The sequence below is a fragment of the Drosophila eugracilis genome, unplaced genomic scaffold (genome assembly GCF_018153835.1).
Source record: "Drosophila eugracilis isolate 14026-0451.02 unplaced genomic scaffold, ASM1815383v1 contig_2167, whole genome shotgun sequence".
Lineage (NCBI taxonomy): Eukaryota > Metazoa > Arthropoda > Insecta > Diptera > Drosophilidae > Drosophila > Drosophila eugracilis.
The window spans coordinates 161,332-183,288 of NW_024573052.1; the positions used below are offsets into that span (position 1 = coordinate 161,332).

A 21,957-nucleotide genomic window follows, 5' to 3' on the forward strand; every position below is an offset into this window, starting at 1 on the left:
TAATGTATAACTTTATATAACTTTACCCAACAACACACCCTGAAGTACGTTGATCAATCTAGCGATTGATTTCGGCTAGCATCGAGCTTAGCACAAGCTTTCTTCCAAGCTTGCTTGTTAGACAGACAGTAAAGAAAAAAACAAAAAAAAAAAAGAACAAACCAACAGCCTCCCTCCATTAAAAATTCTTAGTCTTAGCTGATCTATAATTCAATGGAGACCAGACCAGACCCGAAATAGGAAAACCTAGCAAAATTTCGAATGGCGTTGAGGCAAAGAACAAAGAACAGAATTTTAAATCTAGACAAATGCTTGGCTTCAATTCGCGGATCGGTTTAATCCTTCTTGTATGTGTTTAACGATTCCAATGCAAAGACTTTTATATACCTTTTTTAAACTAAATATATACGTATACACCTATATATTATATTATACATATATACAATATTATTTAGCATGTTTCGACTGTAATTTAAGGCGAAATTTAAATGTTCTCTAGTCAGTTCAAAGCGTTATTATTTTTGCGTTTTGTCACCCCCACCATACAAACACACAAACATACACACACACACTCATAGTTTTATAGCTTTTACCGCTCCCTGCCACGCCCCCTACCCCTTAAACCTAAGCTGTATGTACTTGTATGTAATATCAAACCACAAAAAAAAAAAATGGAAAAAAAACTATAAAAATGCACTTAAAATATGAAAATTATTAAAAATGAAACGAGAAACTACTGATTATTTTTTTTGTCGAACCCATTAAAACTTGGAAAATCATCGATTTATATAGTTAATATTAATATGATATCTATATCGTGGCAAGCAAGACGCCGGCTAAGTGTAATGCAAGCAAAACAAAATAAAACAAAAAAAATATGAAAATATATGCATATATATAATATAATCGAAAAACTATACAAAAGCAAAGAAAAAATGAAAATCACAAAAGTTGTTTATGCTGCTTTTTGCAAAAATGGAAAGAAAAATGGAAAATTAGGCTATACTTAAATATACATACAAACTAAATACATATATGTTTAAATTGAATATATATGAGTGTGTACGCTTGGCACAAAAGTAAACCAAAACCATAACAAAAAAAAAAAAACAATCCAAAAAACTAATTACGCTAAGAAGCTAAAATTACAAGAGAAGAGAAGGGAAATAGAAGAAGAATTGAAGAATTGAAAATTGGAAAAGTACTATACGAATATAATGTTTTGCCATGTAAGTTCTATGAATGTCCCACCTGCCTGATGTCCCCCGCTTCGAGATAATGCCTAGATGCCCCGCCACCCCAAGAAATCCCTCGCTAATTTGCACCGCCCTCAAAATCCTTCTCAAAAGGAAGGAAAACTTTAAGCGATAAGCGATATATACATAAATATATATATCGATCGATCGATCCGCCGCATAATTGTTAACATTTGTATCGGTTATTAAACGTAGTTGTTGTGTATGTATGTATGTAAGTATGTAAATGTGTGCTTACCCGCCCCACTCCCCCCCAGAAAATACGACAATTACGATTAACGGTAATGATAAAGACGGATCAGATAATACTCAATTCTTGTTGTTATTGGCAGCGCATGTCTTTTAAGAGCTAGTGATATATGATTTATCCTCTCCCCCCAAAACAGATGTTTTTTTTTTTGTGTTATTTAGCAAGCAAAACCACACACACACACACACAAGAAAAACACTCAGAGTGATCTCCAAAAAAATGCTTATATTACTATATAGTATATACACACCCATATATAAACAGCGTATAAAGATTATACAACTATATATATATATATATATAAATCATACCAATTGTATAACATTTTCGAGCAATGGAATCCTGTCCCCCTTTCATCATATAGAAAATAAAATAAAGAGAAAGTACACATTTGCTTGCTGTTCAGTTCCATCAATCAGTTAAAGCTGATCCTTCCGATCGTTAAGACCTTATTTCCCAACCATCCAACCTAGAGCAACCAAAACGAAGAGACGAAACGAAATGAAATGTTGCCATGAAACAAAAAAAACACTTTAGTAGTTTATTAATATTATTATTATTATTATTACTTGATTATTATAATATTATTAAGCGAAGGACACATTTTGTTTAAACGAAAGAAGGCAAACAAAGAAGCAACAAAAATATTATAAATATTCAAAAATGAAAACTGACAAAATTAATTTAAATAAAATAATTTATTAATAAACCACATATTATAAAATGATAAAATTAAAAACTTGTGAACTTTGGGAATGGTTTCTGAGGATTCTAGATGACATAAACTCTTCAAAAGTTAAGACCTTATAAGATAACTATATCGCAAATTATGTATTACATGCCTGACGATAATTCTTTAAATGTCCATGGGACAATTTATGTCGGGGACCTTGATTAACCAAGGTCCAAATCCAAGTTCTTAACGCCCTTGATCCCGTTTGGGCTCCTTTTGCCGCCAGCTGATATCCGACTGCCCATAAGTGTTCTGCTCGTTATATAATTCGCAATTCGGTGGGCATGTGGCACCATTTTTGGGGGACAGCCGTGTTCTTGAATTTTACGCAACAGTTGGCGCCGCCGCAGCGTGATCTTGGCTATATGGCCAAGCGATATCGATGGCGTCAACCTGCGGCCCGACCATCCACCCGATCACCCACCCAACCACGAACCCATCTGCACCACCAAAAACGAAACTGTTCCAATCCAATCCGATCGTATCCCATCCCATCTTATGAGTCGCCCACTCCACCGGGAGAGGATCAATAACAAACAATAATATGCCGTCGTCTAATTGTAAGAACCAACTTCCAATTTGAGAGACATCCGACATGATCGCATAACCCGTGCCCACAATGCTGGTGAAAATGGTAGCACTGAAGTAGCCCATGAAAATCTGTTAGTTTTTAGGCATTTTCTGGGTTAGTAGTATTTTCTTTTATATTTTTAGTAGAAATCAAAGAAGTATTAAATAGTTATTAAAATTTCAATCTGAGCTAAACGTATTACGTATACGTAATATTTTAAAATACCAAATATCGCGTATACGATCTGTTAAACAGTGTTACTTTGATTTCAGTTCTATTGTAAGCTTTAATTAGCAATGAACTCACATATATATGATTTTTTAAACTTTAAACGTTAAAAATATACAAAACTATTAACCTGAACTCAAAATTTAGACCGTTAAAAATGCTGATAGTTTGCCCCCAGTTGTACGCGTGTGTGGGACTTTCATTTTGCTGATCGGTGCCCAAACCTAGAAGCCAAAGATGCGATGCGAAGCGGCGCCAGTGGACCGTATAAAAGAGCTTCGAAAACGCAGCTACATTTCAGTTGCTTCAAAATTATCGCCCTAACCGCCTGCCGCCGCCTGAGCGAATTGCGAACGTTTTCAAACCGTTTTCGAGTATCAAAACTTTTTTTTTTGGTTTCAACACGCTTTCTGTGTCGTCTTTCAAACATGTCGTTCCTGGGCAACACATCCGATCTGGAATGCGAAAAAAATGAGTTTCCAAGGCAACGTTCCACGGGAATCGTCACCAAAGTGGCAGCCCACAAACTGTCCGCGGAACCTAAGTGGACTGACAAGCGGGAGGATGACTCCGATTCGGAGGTCTCGTCGCCGGATAACTTCCTGACCAAAGGTGGCAATGGTCCAACTCAAATCCTAACACTAAATCGCTATGGAATTACCACTAAACAGATATACCCTGGCAGAAGGATTATACTCATAAATATGGATTTGTTTTTCTAAGCATAGAGCGTCCGTTTCGCAAACTGTGCCATAAAAAAAGAATACAAAAAAAAGGCAGTTTACCAAGTTATGCATAACTAGAAGATATCTGATAACCTGAAATGAGATATATATCTGTAACTGCAAGAGTATATTTATTAACTTTGGCCTGTCAAAGTTTCCTTTTTCCTTTCTATTTCGCTTAGTGCATGACGATTTAATTAAATAATTGCCATTTAAATTCATAAAATTAACTTGGTAGTTGGAGACACTAACAACGTAGCCTAACCAAAGCGTAATCGTACTTACAGGCGCCTTCCTACTGACCCCATCCTACGAGTTGTCCATGGAGCGGGCGGCACTTATCTGCGAGAAGATGGCATTCAAGGGATGCTTCAGCTTGACCAAAACTGCTACAGGAATTCTGTTTAAATTCTCACATCCAGATGACTATCAGGCGGTGTTCAAGAAGGGCTTCCACAAGGTCACCGGGGCGCGTTTCTACCGCAAGGTGAGCCCACCCACCCACACCCACATCTCCAGTGATTGGAAGGGCATTATGGGGCACAAGGTATGTGCCACAGCAAAGAGGTCAGAGGTGCAACGCCTTTTCGATTAAGTCCCGAAAATGTCTCTAGAGTATCATAAATGTGACTAAACAGAAAATTCTATGTGTGCTTACACTGGCTTACAAGTCCAAATTCAATACCAAATTAATTATTTCGATTAGTGGCTTTAGCACTTCAAAATTAATATCTTTGGTATACAAATATCCAAAAATTCTGAAAACATTTTTGAAAAATTGATCAATAGCGGAGAACAATTATATTTTAGTTCTAAAAATTAAAATTTAATATTGATTTTATAGCAATTTTCGAAATTATCTATTGGACATTCGTTGCACCTACCTGTAGGGAAACCCTCAACCTAGAACTTCCCATCACTGCCCATATCCACGCCACATCCCACCTCATCAGATCCGATCATCAAGCATTTTCTGCCAGACTAACCCAACCGACAAGTGAAAAATGCAAATTTTATTTCCCCCGTTTTGCAGCAAACATTCTCGCGCAGCGTAAGTATATCCATATGTATATATCCATATCGATTGATGGCTCTCCACTGAGATTGGGATTGACCCAGCACAGACATAACCCTTCAGAAACCTTCCATATATCCATCGATCGACCTAGCTTAACCTAACCGTGCGCATGCGCAGCAGTCACTCTCCGTTTTCCCTTCGTTCTTTTCTGTAACCCACAGATAGCCATTCCGTGTCGGCCGAGGAAGACTTTTACCTTGTACGTTCTGGATGTTCCCGAGGATCTGCCCGTGGAGGACATACGTCACGCCATGTACAAGTTCGACTCGGTGGTGGAGGTAGTGCGCCTGCACATCTACTCGAGCCTCGCAAGCAACGCCGCAAACGCCTCCTCCTCCGCCGTCGCTGCCAGCTCCTCCTCCGCTGGCGGGGACAAGGGCGTCGAAGGTGAGCAGATTCAGCTGCTGCACACGCCGACCCAGACTCTGCGCCGAGCGGCACTCCGAAGTAAAGTACCCTTTCAAATTGGTAACATGAAAAAAATATTTAAATTATGACCCATCCTTACATCCTTATGAACATCCTTAGCAATGTGAGAGATAAGTTCTCTATGTGGTTATTCTAAAGAAAATGTGTCGACAAACTTTTTTATAGGCACCTCCAAGAGCGTGGGTTCTGTGGTAGGCGATGCCATCGAGAAGGCCGAGCGCCCTGAGCGCAGGGAACTGCCTCCAGCCGTCATCCGGATCACTCTGGCCTCCATGGATGAGTACAACATTCTGTTGCAGAACGGGCTTAACTTCTATGATGCCACTTTCTTTCCCACTGAGGCCAACATCTCGCTGAAGGGCGCCAAGATTGACTACAAGCGCAGGTACCTACATACCTTTAACCCTCCAAAATCCCATTTTCAGCTGCCCATAACTTTTGTTGAAACAATCGTAACATGGATTGTTATACCTCTAAAGACTCAGCTCATTGAGTATTTAAAACTTGCATCAAAACTTAGAAATATGATTTTTTGACGATTTTTGAAATTTCTGTAAGGGGTACCATCATCAAAATCGTGAAAATTTTGAAAAAATTTACCAAAAATGAGAAAAAAAACTGTTAATGCAGATTTTGACAGAATGAAATTACAAGACTTTTGAGGTATAACACTTCAAAATCGGAACACAATTAGAAAAGTTATGGGCTCGCAAAGTTATATTTCAGGTTAACTTTTTATCAAAAAAAATGTTTAAATTGAGGATTTTATTTTATTATTCATAATTCTTGTCTATCCTTGTCAAAATTTCCGCACTCACAGAATGCTCGATGGTTCGATTCCCGGACGGGTGAGGGAACTGCTGCCCGTTTTCGATGCGGCTGGCTTTTGCAAGCTGCCACCGCCCACCAGCAAGCTAATTAAGCCGCCGAGGTCGTAGATCCGATACACGACTAAACGGTGCCATATGATACGATACGATGACAACGCGTTCCGGCCAAATAAACGGGGCCCCCTTGACGACCACACTACGGATTCGGTTCTACCCATTTTATCTTACCCTACTTCGCTGTAAACTATACACATAATGCTGTTTTTCAACGGATGCCAACGCTTCCGCTCGATCCGCCGATCTGCCGATCCGATCCATAATAATTCCTCTTTTGGCTACCATCTATGTTTTTGTTGCCTTTTTTCTATCTTTCTGTCTCCCCTGTGAACTCTTCAACTTTTTTTTTTTTGCTAGTTTTATTATTAAAGGCCCATATAAGGCGTAGCGTCTAATTTGTTTGATTGTCTAACAATGAAAAAAAATATATAAGCAAAAGCTCAGAAAAGAAATAATAAAAATGAAATAAGAAAATCACTTTTCAATGGCAAACGGAAATGGAACAATTCAGTTGAAATTGATGTGTCTATTAGTGGGCAAAGGGACGGGGGCTTTTATAGTCTTATGACTGGAATGGTGATGGGAACATCCTGTTGAAATAAAGATTTGCATATAGATTATAGTCTTATCATCACTATTTTAAGCTGAATTCAACAGATTCTCATTTCATAGTAATATCTTTTACATTGCAATAAAAACCAACAGCTTTTGGTTTAAATATTTTTTTTTTTTTATTAATTTTGCACTTTATTTATTTTTAGTTAATTCATTTAGTTTCGATTTAGGTATACATATATCTTGATTGATTCAACAACAGACAAATTTTTGCACAAAGCTCAACACAAAGACATAGATCGTAATATATATTCGTAAGCATATCAATTACCATACTGTCGAATGTCTTGTATATCGTATAATAATAATTAATTGATTTAAAGCATATAATAGATGTATATAATATATGTATGTATATATATATATATCTTGTATCTGTATAGTAGTGTATAGTATATAGTCTGTTTAGGAAATACTCAAAGAACATGAAACGAATCAAGCGAATCGAGTCAGACACAAGTTTCGTTTTTGTTTCGTCGTTTGGAAAAAACATTAATTAGCAAAACGGAAATGGGCACAAAAAAAAACAGTACATTTATGCAAATAAAAATATTAATAAAATATATATATATATATGTATATCTGTACGTGTAGGAAATTGAAATACAATTAAAAATTTTACAATAATCAACGATTAACAAAGAATACACATATTGTAGGACACTCGAATCAAATCCTTTTTGCCGCAACACACATAAAAACAGACGAGCACGAGAGCAGAAACACGGACTAGGCTACGGCAAACGGAGACTGACTCGGACACAGAGTCCGGATGGATTTCTGTGCCAGAAATGTTACGGATAGAATACAGCTTTCAATACACGGAGTGAACAATGTTGTCCTTCTCCACCAGCAGACGGACTTTCATGCAGCCATCGGAGCCGCAAGAGAAGAGTCGTCCGAAGGGATCCACGTACACCTGGCTAACGCCTTGGCCAGTGTGCTTGAAGAACCCGTTCTTGGCATGCTCATGCGGGAACGTATTGATCAGCATGAACTGATTCATGTCCCAGATCTGTGAAATAAGCATGGATTAGTAATAAGATCTCTGCACGAATGAAATGTCATCGTAACTCACCTTAATGTCACCCTCAATGGAGCCAGTGACAAAGAACTCCTCGTGCGGATCCAGAGCTATGCACTTAATGGTGCTATCATGGGCCTGATGGGATGAATTAACGAGAATTATTACCTACTTTTAGATATATATTTATATATAAAGAACTCACCTGATAGCGATGTCGCAGCGTACGCTGTCTCACATCGAAGACGCAAACGTCGCCGCGTTTACCACACGAGATGAGCACCTGATGCTGAGGAGCAAACACCAGACAGGACGATCCTTGGTCGTGACAAGTGAAGGCTGTAAAGGATTCTTTTAGACACGTACCACATAAGTTAACATTGATCTTACCCGACACGCAAGACTTCTTGTGGGGCAGCAGTGTGTCCCAGATATTAATGTTTTTGTTCTCAGAACTTTGACCGGCTGTTAAAGAGATTCAATGTAAAATGGAATCTTTGAATAACAGATGATGTTACCACATCACAACTCACCGCTAGCCAGGAGACTGCATGAACCAAGGAACACGAAATCTGACAACGCCTTGTTGTGGCACTGGTAACTCTGCAAAATAAAAGTCAAGGGGTTAGGAAGCGGATCATAGACAAGCCCAGACAGTATGCCAACTCACTATGAACGAACGATTGTTCTGTGAGGCGATGCCCGCCTGCCAGAGACTGAGCTTTCCATCGCCATCGCCGATGCCGAACTTGTTGCCCTGCTCCGAGAAGCGACATCGCGTGACCTTGGCAAAGGTTCCCGAGGTACGGGGCGAGCAGACAGGCTGCTGGTGACCCCACTCCCAGATCTGTACGGAGCCATCCTGGCCTCCAGTAAGATACAACGGCATCAGCGGATGGGCGCTCATTCGCTTTACATTGTCTACTTTGTGGCGCAGCACCTTATATGGGTCGAGAGCATTATTAAATTTACGCTTTAGTGGGCTTGACAGCATCACATACCATGGATGTACCGCGTCCTGATTGCGAAGCACTTTGTGTGCTAGCATTGGATTCGCTATAGGCATTGCTGTTACTCCCAAATTGGTTTCTGCAAGTAATAAACATCAATATAGAAGCATTGCCAAATTTTGAAAAGCTTGACTTACTGCTCCTGGGTCTGAATGATTAGGAAGGATGAGCTGTTGGTATCGGCATCCTTGGATAGGTTCATCATATCGTAGTCACACTCATCCTCATACCAATTCGGTGATTCTAGCAGCAGCGAGATGTCGAACTCCTGGATCTCACGCGGATTTGCAAAGGCAATCATCGACGAGCTGTTGTTCTTCAAGCAGAAGGACAATATCGACTCGTGGTCCTTGTGAATAATCCGGATGTGGTCGGTATTCTCGTTGGTCGAATGGGATTGACCTGCGGCATAAAAATATCAGTATTTATTCAAAGACACATTGAGGCAATGAACTCACCCTCGTCGGTTTCGTTGTCATTATGGGTGTGATGCGAACCCCGTGTGCTGGGCTCCATGTTCTTGCCGAAGATACTCTTTATGAATACCTCCTGGGCAGGCTCCTGACGCACCAAATAGTTCCACAGCCGCCGGATGGGCCCAGCAGACGAACCAGAAACAAACGGAGTGTTGTCCTTATTCAGCAGAGAACGATACTTATGGATAGCCAATCCATTGATGCCACTCTCCGCATAGCAGCCTGGTATATAATTTCGAGACGGTGGACCACGGGCTATGAGGTCACTCAGGGCAAATTCCTGCCAGCGATTAAGGGTCCTTAGCACTTCGTGTGAGAGTGGACTGATCACAGGCAAATCTGCACGAAACGGGGAGACAATATAGGAAGGGAAGCTTAGATGATGATCGCGAATGGATGGATGAAATGTTACAACTACCCTGCAGTTCGATGCCGGCCACCTTGACCAGCTCCTGAATCTTGTGCGTGCTGATCTTGATGAGCGCCAGGCGCAGGATACTCCACGAGTAAGACGTGGGATTGGTGTGCTCCGTGTTATCCTTGGCCTTCAGCTGCGATCGGCTCACATTGACATCATCGTCGTCCTCCTCTTCTTCCTCGTTGTCCGACTCGTGCGAGTCGTCCGTGTCGTAGTCATCGCATTCTGAAAGGTATTAACCAAATCAATTATAGGATCGTTACTTTGCAGATCAAAACCATACCGGTTGTGGGTGGCTTGGTGAGGAAGTAGGACAGCATGGACGTCTCCGGTGGCATAAATTGCTCCCGATACGTGGGTTTGTCCTCCTTCATGTTACTGGAAGTGCTGTTCTGGCTAAAGCTGCCCAGGATTTTCATATTTAGCTTCATGCGCTGTTTTGTGATCGAAGTAACCGTATTCCATACACTATTCTCATCCGTCGGCTCTTCAGATGTGGATCCGGTCCCGCCTGAAGGCCCACCTGTTACTGTTCCGCCTCCTCCGGCCACCAATTGATTAGGAGGCTGTGCAGCAGCGGGCTTAATGAGCAACTTCTTCATGCCACCGCCGAAAAGAGTGGACCAGGTCTCATTGTTGAAACTTTGGCCACTCAGGCGGTACAACAAACGGCTATCGCAGGTGGACAGCGAGTAAATGAATAGTGCCATGTAAGTAGAAACAAAAGACTCCAGCAGCAGCACATTTAGTTTGGGCACATCCTCGTCCTTCTCGCGGGCCAAAAGGGCACGCAGATTGGTTACACCTGGCCACTTGGAAGGAGTGGTGCATACACCCGCCGGCTCATCCGTCGAATACTTGCGTCTGCGGCCATAAGCATTCCGGCTGCCCACTAGGTAGCTACACTCGAAAGAGGAGTTTATTTTGGCTATGTTCTCCATACCGGGACTAGGATAACCATTAAAGGCCGAGTTGTTAACCACAAAGCTCTCGGAATCGCAGAGCGACTGGTAGATGCAGGAAGACAGAGCCACGGCAAGATCCCGAAGGACAAAGATCTCGCTCAAAGCACTCGGTTCGATTCCTGGGAAGGGCAGCACCTTGATGATGCTTTGCAGCATGTCCACTGTCTGAGACTGGAGGTACTTAATGGGATCGGCTATAACCGTCTTGTTACCCGCCACACAGGCACTGAGCAAGGGAAGCGTGGTAGGGAAGGGCAGCGGGCTCAGCAACTGTTGCTGTGTCTTCTCTTGCTGGAGCTCCTGGAGCAGCAGCACCAGCTCCATGCGTACGGATGCCAGGCCACCACCACTAGCTCCGTGTAGGGAACAATAACTGAGCAGCGTACGAAGCAGTGTTTCATTGGCTGAAGAGTTTAAAATTAATAAATAATAACTTATGATTTTTATAAGATTAACTTACCCTTGAGCCATCGCTTGCGTTTGGCTGCACGCATCACCTTGGCCTCGAAATCTTGCTTGTCCTGCATGAGGATCTCGTGGAGCGTGGGACGCTCAGTGCTGGGATAGATGCTGGCATTCATCTCCTTGTCTCTGGCCTCGGCATCCGCATCACCAGGCTCGTGACTGGACTGCTCCGCTTGGCTGCAGTAGTTGCATAACTGTTTGAGCGCCTCCACCTCTCTTTCGAGCCACATGTAAAGTTGGTAGCGCAACTGACCACCATCCACTTCGAATCCAGTAGCCAACGTGGACAGCTCCTCCATGAGGATCTTTAGACAGGCCACAAACTTCAGCTGCTGGGCCATAATGTCCATCTTTGTATCATTTCCACTTGATTTGCCTCTGCCTAAAATGGACGCCTGCGGCTGCGGGGTGGCTAGCTCAGGTTCGTCTGGCTCAAGATCAGGGTCTTCATCTTCATCTTCATCATCCCATTTTATTTCAAACTTGGCCTCCGGCTCACTAGATACAGGAGCGCCCCAGTCAAAGGCATCCGCTGTGTTCTGCGTAGCGGCAGGAGTAGCTCCCCACTGGTCCATGATACCCGTGTTGATCAGCTCCTCCTTGTTCTGCTGGGCGCGCTCCTGCGACTGGCTACCAGCCACACTGCCTCCAGAATCGTCGCTAATCTTCTGGGGCAGCTTGTTGAGAACCTCAAGTGCCAGCGCTGGACAACCGCTCTTGAAGTGTCCGTGTGCGGTGGTAAAGTACAACTGCCGCTCGATGGGCGTTATCGAATCCTCTAACTGCAATTGCTTGTCGCAGGCCACGGCACTAGGAGCAGCATCTCCAGCATAGTTGAACCCAGACAGTACCACATGGGCAATGCGCTTTTCCTGTGCCGACAAGGCGATATTCTGACGAATAAGCAACGGATGGGTGCGCAAATATATGTAGAAATTAAACACGTTCGGATTGGTGGCCTGTGGCTCGGGTCGCAACAGATCTTCCTCCCTGTAGCTGCTGTGCAGGCTGCCTACGTTATTTAGTAGCAGCGTGTTCAGACTCTCTTGGTACTTCTTGATCGTCCAGTAGGTCATCGATCGCAAGAAGGGATCTGGATGGGCACGACTAAGATCACAACGCCCAGTCTCCGCATCTGTACCCAAAATGTGTTCGTGCAACAAATGGTGGTAGTAACATCCTTCGGCGTCACCCTCATACAGTCGAGCTATGATGAGCGCCAACTGGAAATCTTCAAGCTTGTTCATGCACACCTCGATGGCATCATTTAGGCTATTGGCCAGCAGGAAGAACGCCACTGCATGCTCGAATCTCTGCTTGCCTAGCAGCACAAAGGCATTCTTCAAAGCAGCCTTACGCCAGCGATCTTCAGCAAAGTTATTCCCGAAGAAGGCTGTCATCTTCTCGTCTCGTCGAGACCTGAAAAGACCCCACACTAGGGACTTCTTCTTCATAGCCAGGTAGTAAATAGCCGCATCCAGAGGTTCTTGCTTCTGCTGATAGGCACATTTGGCCAGCTTCTCCACGCACCTCCTCAGCGTATTAATGTTCTTCAACCAGTATCCCATGCCCAGATCCCGCAGCGTAGACCAACGAAGATCGCCTTTGGTGTAACTTGGGATGAGGTTAAGAAGCTCTTCTTCGCTCTCCGAGTGATAGGCCCAAACAATGTTGGAGGTGCCCACGCCCTGGCGCTGGAACTGCGCTCGCTGCTGTAGTGGCAGGCAGCGAAGAAGGTAAGTAAAGTGCTTCATGGCCAGCAGGAAACGCAGGCCACAGTCATCAAGGGAGTCTGTACTGGTGCTACCATCCTTAACAACTCCCGATCCAGCTCCTCCTCCCATTCCTCCCGACTTGCTCTGGTCGACAGCAAACTTATCGGAGAAATCTGTATTGCAAGTAGCTACCGTATCGGCCAGGGCCAGCAGATGCATCTGGTCCAGCGAAGAGAGGCCAGGCAAATGGGTGTGGGTCAGCAGGCGCGATAGAAGTTGCCCCTGTCGCGGACCAAAGTGCGAAATAGAATGCTTCTCGGGTAGCGAGAGCCTGCGCTCCTGGCGTTTCTTCTCATCGCCCTCACTCAGCAGCTCATCCAAGTTGTCCTCCGAGTTGTGCATGTCAAATAGTTCATCGTAGTCCTTGTCACCCTCGGCATAGTTATTGCTCTGACCCGGCGTCTCCCGGTCCGCATTAAGAAGCACCCACAAGGGCAATGGCGGAATGGAGTTGATCTCCGCGTAGTCAAGCATCAGCTCTTCGGGAATCTGGGTGGTGCTGCCACGATGCTCTACCTGAATGTTCTGATCCGCCGTGTAGCTAATACTCAGGGTGCGGGATCTTGACCAGCTACGCTGCCTGGCATAACCATCCTCGTCCTGGCCAACTGTATTCAAACTATTGCCACTCATGCAGCGCACCAGATGAGCCAGGATGGCCTTTACCCAGCGAATCTTACCACAGTTGAGCAGCTCCATCAGCTGCTTGGGATGGTATTGTGGCAGCACTGGACAAGCAATGCGAGAGGCCTGGAACAGGCCGAAATCCGTCATGTAGTCATCGTTGCCGCCGTCATCTGCACCAGCAGCATAAGGGCCAGCTCCACCTGCACCACCAGCTCCATTCATATTGGCCATGCTGGTATTGCCCAAACGACGCTTCTTGTCATGGGACAGTAACTGCAGATTGGCCGTGCTCACCTTGCTAATCAGCGGCATGGAGGCCACGTTCTTTAGCCGTAGTTGTGTGGACTCGTTGGCCAGCGAACGCAGATCCTCATCCCTTAAATTCCGGGTATCTGGCACATCCTCGCCAGCAGCGGCCGCCGCAGCGGCAAAGTGGGAGGAGAAGTGTGGCTTCCACTGTGAGTACACATGCATTTCGGAATCCATCGCCACCACTAAAATACCATCGCGTACCCAAGAAATTTGCATGGGTAGCGGAGGCAGCCCATCAGCCGTTTGGAGGTCTATTTGCCGTAACTTCATCCAACGGATCTCGTCCACAAAGTTGGGCTGAGCCAGGGAACTAGCTTTCCGCAGGATGGGACGATTGACCGACCGCGACTCTTTCATTGCCTTGATATTCGCCTGGGCAATATCAGAACTCACCGGAGTGTATAGTAGGATCTTGCTGCCCACAGCTACAGTTAGGATGTGTGAGCCATCCTCTTTGCTCACCCAGTCAAGTTGGACAAGATGCTTTTGGGTCAAGGGACAAGTGTTTCCATTCTCGGCGATGCTTTTTCGTAGGGATTGCAGGGTACTAAAGCTGGGCACAGTTAGTAAACCGGAAGCAGCAGCCGAGGGTTGCCTATTGACGGCCAATTCTGGTGTGGTTTCGCCACTACGCGGAGATCTGCTCTCCTGATCGTGGGCAAAGGTGTGAAGAACCTGATTTAACCGCTGCTTCTTCGCCAGTAGTCGACTGTCGTGGAGGTAACTCAAATCGATACCGTGTCCAATGTTGATCCGCGGAAGATGGACGTTCTTTAAGTGAATGGTATCCTCCAGCACCCACTCGCTACCACCGGAGCTCTCGCACTCGTAGATAGCCACGCACAGATTCACATAACGTGAATCCGGATCGGGTCCCTTGTTGGGCCGTGTGAAACTCTTGCCGTACTTATAGGCACAAGCTATCCGGCCGGAGTAGGCCGCACTAATGTTCAGCGGCTGGCCTGGAATCTCGATAGCCGAGTGCTGGATACGGCTGAACATCTTCCACTCGCTCCAGTGATAGGCATCGTCCTCTGGATCTTGATCGTCCTCATCGCCAATGGGTTCACACTTCCAGAACCGGGATATAGAATCCGAGCAGGCGGTCACAATGATGTACGGTGCAAAGCAGGCTGGATAAATGCTGGAGCTGCTCAGATGACCAGCGGCCGGAGAAGCATGGATCACATCTACCCCTTCGGGCAGCGGCAACTCTTGGGTGCACACTTTTTTCGTGGTAATTGAGATGTGCGGTGCCTCCACCTGAGGACCAAAATGCTCAGCTCCAGTTAGGGTTTCCGCTCCCTGCGACATCCGACGAGGATTCGGATTGCCACCGGCACCATCTTCATCCGGCTCCTGGGTAAGGTTGCTATCTGGCACATACATGGCCGTCTCGGAAAGAAAAGAATTCTGCTGCTTGGAGCTGATGACTATGCGCCACATGTGAATGGTACTGCCGCGAAGAGTCTTTTCGATGTTCACAATGTAGAAGGGCTCCTCGAAGTCTGCATTTCGCTGCAGATCCACAATTGCATCCATGTCCGACTCCAGCAAGGCGTTCAGTCGCGGTTCCTCAAGATCATGGGGATCCGTTAAAGGCGTCCTCTGTCCACCAGTAATCAATTGCGCCTGGAATACGTGAAGGAACTGCGTGTTCTGCCAGTCGTGTTTAGCATCCGAGATGGCATCTAGTTGCAGGATGCAACCGGGTCTTGCCGTCGACTGCTGGGACACCACCTTAAGCTTGTCGTGCAGGGCCGATCGCTGGGCCCGCATCGTGGACGAAGCGTTCGAGATCATCGACGATAGCGAGTGTGACTTGTGCAACGTGTTAAGGTTCTCAGAGCATGAGATTTCTGCCAGCAGGGTACGGGCATCGATTACCGCTTGGTAGACTCGCAGGTTCTCCCCATCGCTGGCCACAAAGCAGGCGGACGGAGAGTTACTGTAGCTGCCCAATGTGGTACTCGGCAGGAGCGTCGGAATCCAGGCCACATTGCTGAAGGCCGAGATCTCCGGAGAGTTAATCCTGGCAAGTTCACTGACTCCACCCGAATGGCACAGCGGTCCCACGGAATCCACACGCCAAAGAATCAACTCTGAACAGAATCCAGTAGGCGTAAATACATCTTTGTCCCCATTAGAACCTCCAGAGGGTCCGGTTCCTGTTCCTCCACCTGAAGGAAGCCCTCCACTCAGGGGCTGCTCAAACGGCGACATCGGCGACTTGGCCTCCGAATCGGGCAAGTTATGGTGCGAGGTGGAGACGAGCAATGGCAGCACCGGGTGGCAGGTAATATCGTTAACCCGGAACCGATGGCCAGAGGCACGGCTCACGTGGCCAATGCTTAATACTTGGGTGAATTTCGTTTTGAATGCGAACGTCAGTTGCCACAAGTTGAGGGTTCCATTCGAGTGCTTGGTCACCATCGACACCGAAGGAGAAACGTTCAGTGGCAAAGCACTGGCTCCAGCCGCAGCCGAATCCTGCGAACTACTGCTATGCTCGGCACCTCCGGCTCCACTGGCGGCAGCACTACGATCGCCGCCTGCCTCATCCTGATCTGCATCGCCTTCACGGTCGCCATCCTCATCGTCGGCAGCATCCTCCTGCTCTTCGTCGTGCCGCTCAAAGGTCTGTCCCGAATGCTGGTCACTCTTCAGAGAAGAGTCATCCGCGTTTCCTTTATGGAACTCATCCTTGCTGCGCACATTGTTGGCAATATCGCGAAAGGCCAGCGGGTGCGTGCCCGTATTAAATAGACTGACCGTGGTGGACATGGACATTGCATCGCCTAGCGGAAAGGCTGATGGGATGCGTGTAGAGAAGGAGACCTGCGCCTGCCTAAACGAACCCGGATAGTAGTCATCCAGCCACTCAATCACCCAGATTAAGTAGCTACCGTCCACTGGATGAATGGCAAACAGGAGATCCGGACTCTGGTGCCAGTCACGTAGCAAGCACTCGATCTTATTGTCCAACGAATCCACCAGTTGTGTGATTGGGTGCGCTGGCTCGTTGTTTAACGAGTTTTGCGACGTCGTGTTGGACATGGAGTTCAGATGGAGTCCGGCTCCGGCTACTCCGCCGACACCGCCAATACCCGTGCCCGCCGTGTGCTGCGAGTAGCGGCTGTACTCCTCGCCGCTGTCATCTACAGAGACGGACTTTGAGGAGCGCAGGTACTTCTTGTGCGCATGCGCCTGCGAGTGGGAGCCATGGGCATCATCCGGAAGATCGACGCCACCACTTGAGGCATTTCCATGGCCATTCTCCTCGTCGATCACCTTCTTGGTAAGCTCCTGGAGTATGGCCTCTGCCTGAAGCGTGAAATGCATCTCCTTGTTGTTTAGCCAGTGCAGGATAAACACATTCTGGTTGGCCGGATCACTGGTCTGCATCGATGGCACCAACGGGATGTCGGTTTCCGCGTTAATCGAAGCAGCCAGGTGGAAGTGCATTCCGGGTGTGACGCCCGATCCCTGGAATCCGTAAGAATGAAAATCGTGCACACTGCACGAGGATGGTAACGATGGTATCGGTCCCAGATAGTTGCTATAGCTGGCTGGAGAGCTACCCATGGCGCCCATAGCTCCGGTGGCTCCTCCACCACTTGCTATGCCTCCACTTGCTACTCCCGGACCAGCATTCGCTCCGGCCTTCATATGTCTCCGGATATGGAAGCAGGTCTTCATGTGCTTCAGCCGTTGCATGAACCGATGCTTATGCCGGTGCGTACGGAATTTCGGGTTCTGCGATGCCATTGGATCGAACTGGGTCATGTTCACCATTCCGTCATCCGGCAGTACCGTCTCGATCCAGATGCGACAGATGTTGTCTAGACAGGAAGTGACCAGCATATTTGCCACCGATCCCTTAGGCATGTACTTGCTCGTCTTACGCCACACTATGTTGGATACGGCTCGTGGATGGGCGATGTACACGTACGTAAAATTCAGCTCTCCGCCAGAACCGGATCCAGTGCCGTCGTCTCCCCCATGACGTCCAGACCCTGTGGCCCCGACGGCGGAAGTACCTTTGGCCGGAAAAAGGACCTGTTTATTTTCATACCAGATCTTCACCAGCCGATCGTTGCGGCCACAGGTAGCGAAGAGCGTTCCATCCGGACTAAATGCCATGTGGTAAATGGGTATGGCCGTTTGGCAGCTCCAAATATTCTCCCACGTGGACACATCCTCAGACTGGGTGTTGTTCGACTGCTTTGGCTCCTTGCTCTCGCCAATTTCGAACTTGACTCCTATTTGAGGAAAGAGTTGTGATTATAAATGTAATGCTTAAGAATTATATTACGGGTGATTATAAGATTGCAAATCTGAAACTACTAAAATTTCTGTGACATTGCTTGGGCTCTAATTGTTTAAAAATACCTTCTAATCGAATTTCATTAAACTCACTATCCACGCCACTCAGGTGGTACCTAAACTAAACAAAGTTTGGAATTTCTATAGAAAAATAAATCGAATTCTAACGCTCAGTAACAGTGCCATCCAATGATGAACCCATTAATCCATAAACAAATGGATCTTTATTACATAAAAGAATTTTTGAAAGCATAGTTTAGGAATAGTTTATATTCTTCTCAATATTGCTTACAAACAAATGGGAAATGCCTTTGTTTAAGGCTTTACGGTAGTTGGTTGGAAAAACTATTATTTTCAGTAGGCCCTTAGGATATTATAAATCCAATTTAAAAAAAAAGACGACCCTTCTTGACTACTTTGCATCTGTGATTCATCACCGCCCACGACAATCGATAGTTGGCCGCAAAAAGAAAGGGGTCAATGAAGTGGGGTACTTGACTCACCCGTGTGTTCTTCCTCCTGCTGGTGAGTGGGCGACTTGCTCTTCCACAGCTGTATGTTAGTGCCGCCGGTCAGGAGGCGGGTACCCTCCAGATTCCACGACAAAGTCACCACGCTCGAGTGGCTGGTGAAGGAGCCCGTTTGCACCCATCTGTAAGGGATCATGAGAAACATGGTGATATAGATATAGAAATCAATATAGAACCATTTCAAACTCACCTGTAGTCCAGAAAGTGGGTATTGTGCTTGCTGGACTCGATCACCGGCGTGGGCTCAAAAATGCATATCTTGTTTTCATAGGCCGCCGCTATCTTTCCGGTGTCGGTGCTGCAATCCAGGGCGGATATTTTGACATAGCCATGGTTGGCGCCCGGGATGATTTGGACGCGCTCGAAAGTGCTTGCCAAGATGACCACATTGCAGCCGGCGGCGTAGGCCTACAAAATAACGAAAAACAAGGGTATAACAATAAGTGGTGCAGTTAATCTAGACATTATACGATCGTTATGTGCTCTCAAAGCCGTTTGTTTTCAAGTGTATATATGCACGGGTACGACAGTTATATATGTAGACAAGTATATATCGATAACAATACCCTAACTGTCCAGTTAACTGGCTTATCAGGCTGGCTGAAAAGGCTCTTGCCACATCATGTTTGGTTACCTGGTTAGCTAAAGTGTGTTTGATTTATTTGTTGAGCTGTCGCTGATATGCTCATTATCGTGGTCAGAAATTTGAATACCCTGCTACGTCGTTAAATTTGGAAGGGGTACTAAGCTATATATAGCATAAACAATAGTTAATTTTTCTCGCTTTTTATTACTTGGCTTAATAGTGATCTGTGACAGCGAGTTCATAAAAAGTTTAATTGTCTTTTCTAATGTAGTTTTTTAAGGAGTTTCTACAGAAAACGTTGTAGATGTTTCTCTTTAGTCTATGGTGCAAAAGGGTTAGCCATCCTAAGTTAAAATAATCATATTTAAGAGTATGACATTTTCGGTGGAACTCGTTGAGTCACCTTCTCTATCGAATAATTGCTTCAATGATTTGATAGATTAGGCTCTCTTATTAAGTTATAAACGTGATAAAAAGGCCACATAAATAGAGATTGAATTTCCAAAATTATTTTATGATAATAAGAAGAAAAAACCACCAAGGGTATCTACGTTTTTTGCTATACAAATCTTGAAAAGAGTTTTAACTACTCTTTGGTGACAGGTTTATTTTTAACTTCTCTATTTACTTCAAATGTCAGAAGCTACTTTTTATGGAGGGTTTTTCAACCTTTCCGATTACCAACACATTAGTTTCGAAACAGATAAGATAGTAGTAAATATCTTTTAATTGTATTAAAATTATAAAAAGGGATGCTTCTGATATAGCGAGGAACCTTTTCTAACATTTCCACCGTTCTTTATTAGCCATGTTTAAGGGCTTAATAGCTTAGATTGTTATAATAGACCGAGTATTAATGGGTTTATTTTTAAAATTGCTCATTTTCGTGGGTTTTTTTTTTAGGTTTTCCCCCTCTACGTGTTAGATGGCGCCAGGGGATTGTCTTCGTGCCGACTATATACAAAATAAATATATACATATGCATACACTCGAAATTAAACAAATTGAAATGATGGCAAATGATATGGCGCAAGGCGGAGGTGGACACAGTGGGTGGGGGCGGTGTTCTGTGAACAGGGGACTGTGTCAACGGCAGTGCTGATTACAGAATAGAATATAGTAGAATATAGAATGTACACATATGCCCCGTGGGGCCTCTTATTAGAGTGGCGAAATGTCCACAGTTTATTATGCTTCCTTAGGTTTACAGGAAAACACAGACATTGGTGTCTAGATCGGATAAACATTCTGGGTAAATAAAAAGTATACAATACCAAATCAACTTTTTATCAGTGTTTATAAATGGGATGTGGGTATGTAGAGAATGTGCATTATTTATAGAAGGTTTAATATCAAAGTTTATTGCTGTTCCTTACGATCGTTAGAAATATTTTTTCCGGCTAAATCTTAAGCAAGGGTTAATATACGAAATGCCCAGAATGCATATCGTGTATGTATATGATACTATATATTATAGAGATCGAAAAAGGCACATTATAAATGCGTGCTCACGTTTTTTATGGCCGTTTATAATTCCAATTTGCCATTGACGTGTGACGAAGAGTAAGGGAGATCGGAGGGGGCATAAGAGAAAGGGATAGAGAGAGTGGAAGGGGGACAACCTGCAAGCTGCGAAATTAGGGCATCAAAGGCCACCTGACCAATCGAAGGGTACACACAAACAAACAGTCGTACACACACACTCTCACTTGCAACTTACGCATGTGTGCGTTCGGCTTGTTTACTGCCAGCACTTGACCTTAAAAAAATGTAATTAATTGCTGGCCAAGTATGTAAATGCAGGTGAAAACAAACATTTTTTGCCACACACACTGCATTTTGTTGTTATCGAATTTTTGCACTGTACACACACACAAAAAGTTCTCTATCTCATCATTTATTTGCATTTGATTTTTTAATTGACCACCAAGTGTGGCATAAAAAAATACATATGTACATGACGTACACATAGGTTATACACGCGCACACACACACACATGCAAATATGTAAATAAAAACATTAAAGACGTGCTGCGATCGGTTCTGGTTGGAATGACGATGATGATGATGATAATGCCCCGTTTCCAATTGGAAGTATATGGGATTGTGGTGAAAAAACGGAGCAAAGTATTTGAACGAATTGGGAGGCGTGGCCAGTTGGTGGGAGGCAATCAATGATTTGCAAATAATGCGAATTCCTCCTACGATTTTTCACGATTTTCCCCAGTTCGTTTTGGATGATTCTTCTGCGCTTACTGTAAATGGTATTCCTTCCACGGAGCCAATGGCGAAGCACCGGTCGCCCGCATTGCAGGCGCCGCTCAATATCTGATGACAATTCATAATTTAAACACAATTGATTATCACATCACAGCGCACGGATATTGGGGACTTGGTTCTTTGGTTTCTAGCACGAATTTTTCTTGCTTCTTGTAACAAACGACAACAAAGTGACATTACATAAAAATTAGAGTTGAGTTCTTGAGCAGTACGGCCAATCGAACTATCGATATAGAAGATGAAGCAATCGGTTGCGCACATCGTATATTATTTAGTAACATTTGGCAATTTATTTAATTAAATAAATAAATAAATCAAATTGATTTTTTGTAAATATATATATACTCACAGGAGTCCTAATTTTGCACTTCTGAGCCTACAATTAATCGAA

The 21,957-nt window shown here is 44.8% G+C and overlaps 2 protein-coding genes across 6 annotated transcripts; one reads left to right on the plus strand and one right to left on the minus strand.

Annotated features, from left to right (window-relative positions):
- The first annotated feature begins 3,357 nt into the window (after nucleotides 1–3,357).
- LOC108103217 lies at nucleotides 3,358–6,634 on the plus strand. 5 transcript variants are annotated; one of them, XM_017208613.2, is made up of 6 exons: nucleotides 3,358–3,650; nucleotides 4,051–4,250; nucleotides 4,797–4,814; nucleotides 5,003–5,288; nucleotides 5,436–5,655; nucleotides 6,091–6,634. In XM_017208613.2, exons 1-6 carry the CDS (start codon nucleotides 3,467–3,469, stop codon nucleotides 6,206–6,208), a joined length of 1,026 nt encoding a protein of 341 aa, XP_017064102.1. In that variant the 5' UTR covers nucleotides 3,358–3,466; the 3' UTR covers nucleotides 6,209–6,634. The 5 variants fall into 5 exon arrangements, with proteins under 5 accessions (XP_017064102.1, XP_017064101.1, XP_017064104.1 ...); XM_017208612.2 differs by lacking the exon at nucleotides 4,797–4,814 and having other exon boundaries at nucleotides 4,051–4,310; XM_017208615.2 differs by lacking the exon at nucleotides 4,797–4,814 and having other exon boundaries at nucleotides 4,051–4,310; nucleotides 5,003–5,228.
- Nucleotides 6,635–6,863: 229 nt separating this feature from the next.
- On the minus strand, nucleotides 6,864–21,759 carry LOC108103216 (dmX-like protein 1). Its single transcript, XM_017208611.2, has 15 exons — nucleotides 21,543–21,759; nucleotides 18,891–19,108; nucleotides 18,674–18,822; nucleotides 11,126–18,106; nucleotides 9,984–11,069; nucleotides 9,701–9,925; nucleotides 9,265–9,621; nucleotides 8,944–9,208; nucleotides 8,798–8,885; nucleotides 8,467–8,736; nucleotides 8,330–8,399; nucleotides 8,187–8,261; nucleotides 8,002–8,135; nucleotides 7,851–7,934; nucleotides 6,864–7,787 (listed from the first exon to the last, which is right to left on the minus strand). The coding sequence occupies exons 1-15, from the start codon at nucleotides 21,627–21,629 to the stop codon at nucleotides 7,587–7,589; spliced, it is 10,290 nt and encodes a 3,429-aa protein (XP_017064100.1). The 5' UTR covers nucleotides 21,630–21,759; the 3' UTR covers nucleotides 6,864–7,586.
- Nucleotides 21,760–21,957: the final 198 nt, after the last annotated feature.

Bases quoted from the DNA above. Each gene is read 5' to 3' on its own strand.
- LOC108103217 (XM_017208612.2), top strand. From the start codon at position 3,467: ATGTCGTTCCTGGGCAACACATCCGATCTGGAATGCGAAAAAAATGAG. The intron at 3,651-4,050 runs GTGGCAATGGTC...TCGTACTTACAG, and splicing joins GGATAACTTCCTGACCAAAG to GCGCCTTCCTACTGACCCCA. The intron at 5,289-5,435 runs GTAAAGTACCCT...ACTTTTTTATAG, and splicing joins GCGCCGAGCGGCACTCCGAA to GCACCTCCAAGAGCGTGGGT.
- LOC108103216 (XM_017208611.2), bottom strand. From the start codon at position 21,629: ATGAATTGTCATCAGATATTGAGCGGCGCCTGCAATGCGGGCGACCGG. The intron at 18,823-18,890 runs GTGAGTTTGAAA...GATCCCTTACAG, and splicing joins ACCCACTTTCTGGACTACAG to ATGGGTGCAAACGGGCTCCT. The intron at 8,400-8,466 runs GTGAGTTGGCAT...TTTATTTTGCAG, and splicing joins AGAACAATCGTTCGTTCATA to AGTTACCAGTGCCACAACAA.